Source organism: Callorhinus ursinus, unplaced genomic scaffold, assembly GCF_003265705.2.
Source record: "Callorhinus ursinus isolate GAN/ISIS: 27379988/994484 unplaced genomic scaffold, GSC_fseal_2.0 scaffold62, whole genome shotgun sequence".
NCBI classification, from domain to species: Eukaryota; Metazoa; Chordata; class Mammalia; order Carnivora; family Otariidae; genus Callorhinus; species Callorhinus ursinus.
The window spans coordinates 7,013,911-7,022,573 of NW_027397124.1; the positions used below are offsets into that span (position 1 = coordinate 7,013,911).

General features: G+C 40.4%; 1 protein-coding gene across 1 annotated transcript in view; it reads right to left on the reverse strand.

Moving 5' to 3' along the window:
- Positions 1 to 304: 304 nt before the first annotated feature.
- LOC112834400 (lysozyme-like protein 1) overlaps positions 305 to 8,663 on the reverse strand; it is a 14,060-nt gene continuing 5,701 nt past the window's right edge. The window contains exons 3-4 of the mRNA XM_025885858.2: positions 1,324 to 1,402; positions 305 to 521 (exon numbers count right to left, since the gene is read on the reverse strand). Of these exons, the coding sequence (XP_025741643.1) occupies positions 452 to 521; positions 1,324 to 1,402 (149 nt within the window). The 3' untranslated portion in view covers positions 305 to 451. The remainder of the gene's footprint in view (positions 522 to 1,323; positions 1,403 to 8,663) is intronic.

Genomic DNA, 8,663 nt, shown 5'->3' on the forward strand with positions numbered 1-8,663 from the left:
AGCAGGGGGGAGGGGCAGCAGGAGAGGACCAGAGAGTCCCAAGCAGATTCCACACAGTGTGGAGCCCAATGAGGGGCTCGACCCTATGACCTGAGCCAAAACCAAGAGTCAGTTGCTTAACTGACTGAGCCACCCAGGTGCCCCGGGAGTCTTCTTTTTAAATGAAAAGCCATTTCAAGGCCACAGGAGCCAGTAATCCTTAGAATGAAGTGGGAAGTTTGTTCCTTCTAGGGCTAGAACGTTTTGCAAGTGACTTCAAATCTCACCACTGTGCTTTTATGACATCACTTAAACAGAGTCAGGGTGAAGATAGTTAAATAGAAATATTTATTTCCTTAAAACTATAAATTAGTTTTCCCTCTCCAACTTCGAGAAGGAACATTGGGAGGAAGGGGGAAAGGGTGACAAATCCTAGGGAGTGGTTGCAGAGCATCCTGGGTCCAGTTCCAATTCATGAAACCTCACATCCCTTCTTCCACTCCGACAGGTCTTTGCCCTCACAGTGTTTCTTCCAGCCTTGCCTAAGGAGGAGAGGGAAGTAGGAGCAACAGAAAGAAGCACGACAACCCAAATATTCGTAGGTTCAAAAGCATAGGTAATTAACCAAAACTATAAGCGGTGCCCAGGATTTAGTTTTGTTTCTGAGATCTAACGACCCTATCCTTTTGCCTTAAGACTTTTCTCTCCTAGATTTTCTCCTAGCCCTTATTAACCTTAATAACAGGTAAACAACTTTTATAAGGATGGGTCATTTAGTTCAACACCCACTTCTGAAAATTTGGGTTCCCCAAGTGGGTGACCTGGTTAGCAATGTTCACAGGAAACCCAGCCTCAGATTACTTCGAGCACCAGAAACCATGTCTCTGCACCGTCCTCGGGAAGTTTCCTGCTAATGTATGGTGTAACTGACATGGTCATCTTTCTCTCACTGCTGCCTGTTCTCTGCCCCCCCCCAAAATGTTGCCCTAGCCCTCCAAGATCTTGTCCAAGTGGAGAGCAAACTCAACCTTTTCTGCTCTTGTGTATTGCCTTCACCGGCAATTCACATTAGAAAGCACTTCTTGCTCTGTTGTTTGGAATACCTTAATGTGAAAAACAACTGCAAACGACCATGACTCATACCGTCTCTCGTCCCCGTAGAAACCCCTTTCGCCGTGTTCACTGTCCACCCACACACTCACGGGGCAGGGTAGAGACAAGGTCACATTAACGTTGTCGGACCTCTCTGCAGAGGTGAGTTTGTCAGTGCCCCGCTGGGCGTGATGAATGGACACTGTCGGTTTGGGACACGTCAGCCAAAGTCTGCCAAGGAAAGACTCTTACCAATAGTTCATCCCTTCTGTCTCTTTAGCAATTTTCTTGGCACAGATAATTGCATCTGTGAGGTCATCCGTGATCAAGGCTATAAGAGAGAGGAGAATAGTATTAGCTGAGACTGTTATTTGAGGGGAAGCCCTGGTCAGGTTTTCTTTACTTTTCTCACTGTTTGTTGGAACAGGAGGGTGGGAAGAACTATGAACCATATTCTTATTTTTGTTGAGCTTCTTCACAAATCAAAGAATTTTCTTTTTAATTTCTAGAGTAGCCACATCTGGGCTTCTTGAAATTTCGGTCCTATAGGGTTTTTGGAAATGTGTTTAGAATAGACACAGGCAGAGAATGTTTTCTGTGTCCTAAAGAAATACATAAGTAAGAGGATAGTACAGTGTTTTCTCTACTTAGGATGCTTTGACACACACGATCCTTTATAAGTAAATAGTAAACCTGTCTATTTAAATTTCCAGTTTTTTGCATAAAAAAATCAATCCAAGTTGTTTTTTATATGCAAAAATTTTTATGTCAGACACATTAGTCTTTGTTAGTTTTTCTATGGCTTTCTGACATAAACAGATCTTCTGATTGCCAATGAATTCACTGGTCTTAGCATTCTTTCCTGCTTGCCCAGAAGTGGCCTCAAAATCCTCCAGGCAAACATGACAGAAAAAGGCAAATAAATTTTTTGCAACACCACTTCTGTTGCACGGTGGGTTGTTCAGAAGTAAATGCAGACATGGGCTTGGGGTGCAGACATGGGCTTGGGGTGCAGAGTATTTATAAGAGATCCACATCTGTGAAAGAAAAGGGGCAAAAGCTGGACTGGGTAGATGGATGTGTCCTGTTGTGATGCAGGCCCATCGAAGTTGCCCAAGTGGTGCCCAAATGGCTAAGTCTTTATGACTCCCCCTCACTTAGTCCCTGGGTGTGGACTGCCCCAGAGGGGCACAATGTTGGATGGGGCACTCCTCTGCAGCGAAGACAACACTAAAGGAGGTGCCAGGTAAACTGTCTGCAAATCATACAGATGCCACTGGAGCCAGACATCTTCCCTTCAAAGGGAATCTGGGAAGTCCGTCTCTCTGCCCATCACCACCACCAATCAAAGACACAAAAGCCTACACCATCCGATATCATTTTTATTTTTCAATTAAGCAAAGATTTTTATTTTTATTTTTTTAAAGATTTTATTTATTTATTTGACAAAGAGAGACCCAGCGAGAGAGGGAACACAAGCAGGGGGAGTGGGAGAGGGAGAAGCAGGCCTCCCACGGAGCAGGGAGCCCTATGCGGGGCTCGATCCCAGGACCCCAGGATCATGACCTGAACTGAAGGCAAATGCTTAATGACTAAGCCACCCAGGTGCCCCTAAGCAAAGATTTTTTAAAGGACAAGGTAATGCTCCATGTTGACAAGGGTGCAATGACATAGGCACTCTTCAGTGCTCGTGGTAAGAGTATAATGAGTTCAGCTTTTCAGGAAAACAATTTAATAGAATGTGTCAAGAGCCTTAAAGTGGTTCTTATCTTTTCGCCTAGTAATTTCTCTTTCTGGATCTATCTTAAGGAACTACTTATGAATCTAGACAAAGATTTATTTACAAAGTAGTTTATTGTAGCTTTGTTTACAAGAGGAAATTTACTTCCAAATGGAAAAGATCTAATTGACTTATAATTAGGGGTGTTCACATTAATAATAATACCTCCATAGAATGAAATAAGGTGCCATTTAAAATCGTGCGTTGACATGATTTCATAATAGTGGAAAATGTTCCCAGTGTAAGGTTCACAATATTGTAGGAAATATCCTCCTAGAGCTACACCGTCTAATATGGTGGCCATTAGATACATGGGACTATTTAAATTTAAACTAATCGATACAATTAGAACTTCAGTTTCGCAGCTGCTCTCACTACATTTCAGATGCTTTATAGCATCTTTATCATGGCTAGTGGTTCTCATAGTGGATAGCCAGAGAACATTTCCATCATCACAGAAAGTACTGTTGGACAGCATTGGTTGAGAGAGAAAATAAAAAGATAGTCATAGTCACCAATATTTGAAGGTTTAGCTCTGAGTTGTGGGATCGCCAATGCTTTTAAATTTTCACGGCATATTTCTAAACTTTTTACAATAGAAATGCATTATTTTTATTTTCAGAAAAATATAACCAAAAAGAATAATGTTAGCCTAAATGGATCACTACAATACAAAATTATTTTGTAAACTCAGTTGAAAATGGAGTTTTTTCTTGAGTGTGCCAGTTTAGTTGCTAATTAGGTTGCTTCTTCAGATAAGCGTAGCTAAAAGATAAAGGTAATGATAGATTTCTTTTAAGTAAATTCATTCTAAATCTGTTTGTTTGTTTTTGTTTTTTGTTTTTTTTTTTAATTTAAAACAAACTTCTAGGGGCACCTGGGTGGCTCAGTCGTTAAATGTCTGCTTTTTGGCTCAGGTCATGATCTGAGGGTCCTGGGATCGAGTCCCTCATCGGGCTCCCTGCTCGGCGGGAAGCCTGCTTCTCCCTCTCCCACTCCGCCTGCTTGTGTTCCTGCTCTCACTATCTCTCTCTCTGTCAAATAAATAAATAAAATATTAAAAAAAATAAAACAAACTTCTATTAACCAAAAGAAAATTAACAAAAGATAGGACCTATAGGTGATAACAAATTGAGACAATATGCAAATTCACTAGCATTTGATACACAGTGAAAACTAAAGCTTTGCTAGATTATAAATCTTTTGCCTTATTTCTAGAGAGATGAGTAGTTAGAATAGTAGTCGCTATTAGTAAGAGCCAACCTTTATTGAAAACTTACTGTATGTCAAGCTCACGTTAAATCTATTCATGTAGTATCTCTGTTCAGCCTCAGAACAACTATATGGTTGAGTACCATGATTAGCCTTTTAAACTGAAGTCCATACTCAGTAAATGAGCCTGCATTCAAATCTAGGGCTTAACTTCTATTGTCCTAGACTACTTCCTTCCAACACAGACACTTAAGCAAAGATGCCTGCTTATAGAATACTATATGCTAATGAGGTTGATAAAGAAATATAAGTACTTTGTTCATTTTTCAGGTAATTATTTATTTATTAAGAGATGATCCAAACTTAAGTGCTTGGTATCTGTTACATGTTCAAATTACCTAAAAACACTTTATTTTGTGTGCACAAATGCTTGGTAAGAGCTGACATACCGTTTGTGTTTGAAAGTTGTTGGAGCCTATTTCCTAGGAGAAGTGGGTCCTGAGGGGCCTCAAGGGGTGGGAAGGAAACAGACTATACATAGTGGGAAGAAGTAGAGAGTATTCTATTATGCCAGGACTGGAGCACACCAGAGGAGTGTACACATCACCGAAGGCTTGTGTTTGGGGTAAAGCAGTTTGCTTGGCTGGGGATGCTGTGTACCATTGGTGAGATAAGGTGCTCAGGCCCATGTGGTGGGGACCTTGTAGTTTGTTTGTCAGTGTCCCACTTTGCTGTAGCTTTTTGTTACCCTAATGAGATGTCTTGAAAGTGCTAGTTGGACACGGCTTTGAATTTGCTTAGGAAAATACGTTAAGGAAGATGGGGGCTGGGAAACAAGAACCTGATGTGCTGAGGTGTGAAGACACAATGAAATTGCCACAGAGGGGCAGCAGAGGGGCAGAAATGAGTCAAGAGAGCAAGCATTTCTAAGGATCCATGCCAAGAATTGCTTCTGCTCAATTTACTTTAAATAGACAAGTCTCTGCTGTCAAAGGGTTCTGTTGAACAGCAAAGCATTGTTCAACTGAATGGCTTATTCTCCCACATCAACAACAGAAAACAGCAACAATCTACACAGAAAGAACTACTTATTTTCAGGTAAGTTAGTTCTGCTTCAAAGTCTGTCTCTCCCCAGCAATCTCCTGCCTCCCACCTACAGTATCACTATCATGCCCACGGTTTACATCTCCTTCCTCTCTCTGAAGTGACCAAAGCCAACGCGGATACCCAGCTGATGAGAAATAAAGATTAACATAAGTAGAAGAGACTAGATACAAGAGACAACAATCACCTTTTTCAGGAAACATCTCCTACTTTAAAGAGGTCTATGCTGTTGGAGGAAAATAAAGATTGATATTATATTATTATTTGTGTGTAAACATATATGTATGTTTATATATATGTATAGATAAAAATATTCTCTCCAAATAGTTTGGGGAAGGTAAGCTGGAATTTTGGAGATAGACTTTGGTATGGGAGTGAGGAGAAGGCATAGCTTTGGAAGATGGGCAAGAGGTACACGTAACCCGTACACATATGAAACGTCACGTTTCTCCTAAACAGACCCTAATGCTAACTTGTTTCCGGGTTCCCATGACAAATATCCCTACTTCTGTAATACATGGGACAGAATGACATTGTCCATAATTAAAGCTTCCCTGGGCTGAGGCTGAGGGAGGCCAGCTACTGAGGGGTGATTAGGATATAAAACCAACATCCTGTTTTCTATTTTAAAGCTGTCTCTAAAAATCCCATGCTCTTTATGACGAGAACGCAGATAGGAGTGTTCCTTCACCTCTAACCATGAACCGTCCAACATTTTAATTTCCTAGAATTCAAGATTGTCTTACAGATATATGTTTGCCCCAGACTTCCTTATTTGAAACTAAATTGAACAATATTAAATAAGTCAACTGCATGTAAAGTCAGGCATGGCCATGACGGAGTAACAGATTTTCTCTCCCACTGTAAACAACTAGAAAACTAGACAAAATATATGAGCACGTTATCTTCAGACGTTAGGCAAAAGACAAGGCGGGATCATGACGCTTGAGAGATAGAAACAAAATGAGGGGAGTCTTATGATTACCATGACTTTCTGCCCAGAGTCACTTGCCAGACCAGAAAGGTAAAACCCAGGCAGGAGATGGCAATTTAAGTGGAGGAGACAGAGATAAGAGGCTAAGGGAGCTGCAATTTGTGGAGAAGAATACCTGAGAGTAAGGGGCCACCCAGAAGGAGAACACCAGAAATCCGCATAGGGATTCCACGGAGTCTTTGGCCAAAGGCTTAAACTGTGCTTGCAAAGAGTAAAACTCCATGAAGCTAGCTAGAAAACAATTACCAGGGACCTGTACAATCACAGAGCTCACACAGGGCTGGGAGACATTTGATTCCTGACTAGTCAGGGGGGTGAAACGTTGGTGAACCCCCGGACATTCAAAAGACACTAGAAAAGCCATGCCTTGGTAGTAGCATTAAATTAGCTCCACCATAAAGATGACTCTCAAACTTCCCTACCACAATTTAAAAGCAAATCTTAAAAGGGTCAAGCTAATCAGAATTAACTACTTGCCAAGATGAAATCCAACACTCCTTAAAGGAAGAAAACAATCCAGACACTTAAAAATGTAACATATATTATCTTTAGTATCCAAAAAAATGTTACTGTATGTGCAAAGAGGCATATGAATGTGACCCATAACCAGGGGAAAGATCAGTCAATGTTAAGACCCAGAAATGACACAGTTGATTGAATTACCAGGCGAGAATTTAAAACAACTTATAAATATGCTTATTTATCTCAAGGACTTAAAGAAAAACATGAATAAAATGAGGGAAATGAAATATATAAAGCAATTACCTAGCGCTGAAAATATACAACCTCTGAAATAAGACATTCAGTGAATGAATTTAATAGATTAGGCACTTCAGAAAAAAGATCAGAGAACTCGAAGATATAACAACGGAAACTATTGAAAATAAAACACACAAAGGGGAAAAGATTGAAAAAAATGAAGAGCCGTGGTGACCTGTGGGACAACATCAAATAATCTAATACATGTATCATTCAAGTTTTAGAAGGAGAAAAGATGAAAATTATGAACTCAGGGATCCAAAATGTTAATGAACATCAAGTAAGATAAACAAGAAAACACACATCATAATCAAATTGCTGAAAATTGGAGATTGAAAGGAAATCTTAAAGGCAGGTAGAGAAAAAAAGAGACATGACACACAGGCGATACAAATAAGAAAATCACCAATTTCTCACAATAAACAAGGTGAGCCAGAAGACAAAGGGAGATCTTTAACAAAATGAGAGAAGAACATCTGCCAGCCTAGAATTTTATATAGAAAGCAAATATCCCTCAAAGAAGAAAGTGAAATATAGACACTTTCCAACAGACAAAAGCCGAGAGAATGTTTGCTAGCAGACCTCCATTCCAAAAAAATATTGAAGGATATTCTTTAAAAAAAAAGATTTATTTATTTATTTTAGAGAGAGAACGAGAGAGAGAGAGGGAGAAGGAGAGGGTGCATGAACAGGGAGAGGAGCAGAGGGAGAGGAAGAGGGGAAACAGATTCTCCACTGAAGGCAGAGCCCAAGCAGGGCTCTAGCTGGGCTCTAGCTGGGCTCTAGCTGGGTTCTAGTGTGGTTTGACATCCCAACCCTGAGATCATGACCTGAGCAGAAACCACGAGTCAGATACTTAACCGACTGAGCCACTCAGAAGCCCCTGAAGGATATTCTTTAGGCAGAGGAAAGTGATATCTCTTACCTGCCTGCCCAAATGGATCCACCAAAGGAATGAAGAGTGTTGGAAATGGTAAATATGTGGCAATATAAAGAGATCCTTTTAAGGCAAAAATGCATGAGGTGTATAACTTGAAGGAAAGTGCAGAGCAACATCGCATAAGAGATGAGATGGGGAAATAGAAGTATACTGTCATAAAACTCATGTTTATGTGTCAAGTTGCATAATGTTATTTGAAGGGAGAATGTGAGAAGATGATGCAGATTGTAAGCCCTAGAGTAACCACTAAAAATAACACAGAAGTGTAGTTAATAAGCCAATGGAGGAAATAAAAGAGAATACTGAAAAATATTCAGTAATCCAAAAGAAGCAGAAAAAATGAACCAAAAACAGACAGCACAAAAAGAAAACAAAAAACAAGACAGTGGATTTTAAAGTATCCATATGTAATTACATTAGATATAAATGATCTAAACCAAGGTTCAACAAACAGGCCCACAGGCCTACCCTCTGTTTTTCTAAATAAAGGTTCAGTGGAACACAGCCATGCTTATTCATTTACATCTTGTGTATGACTGCTTTTGTGCTCCACCGAGAGTTGGATAGTTACAGCTGAGACTGTATAGGCACACAAGCCTAAAAATTTTACTATCTGGCCCTTTTAGAAAAGTTTGCTGACCCCTGTTCTAAAAATTCCTAATGAAAAGCAGAAATTGGGGCGCCTGGGTGGCTCAGTTGGTTGAGCGACTGCCTTCGGCTCAGGTCATGATCCTGGAGTCCTGGGATCGAGTCCCACATCGGGCTCCCTGCTCGGCAGGGAGTCTGCTTCTCCCTCTGACCCT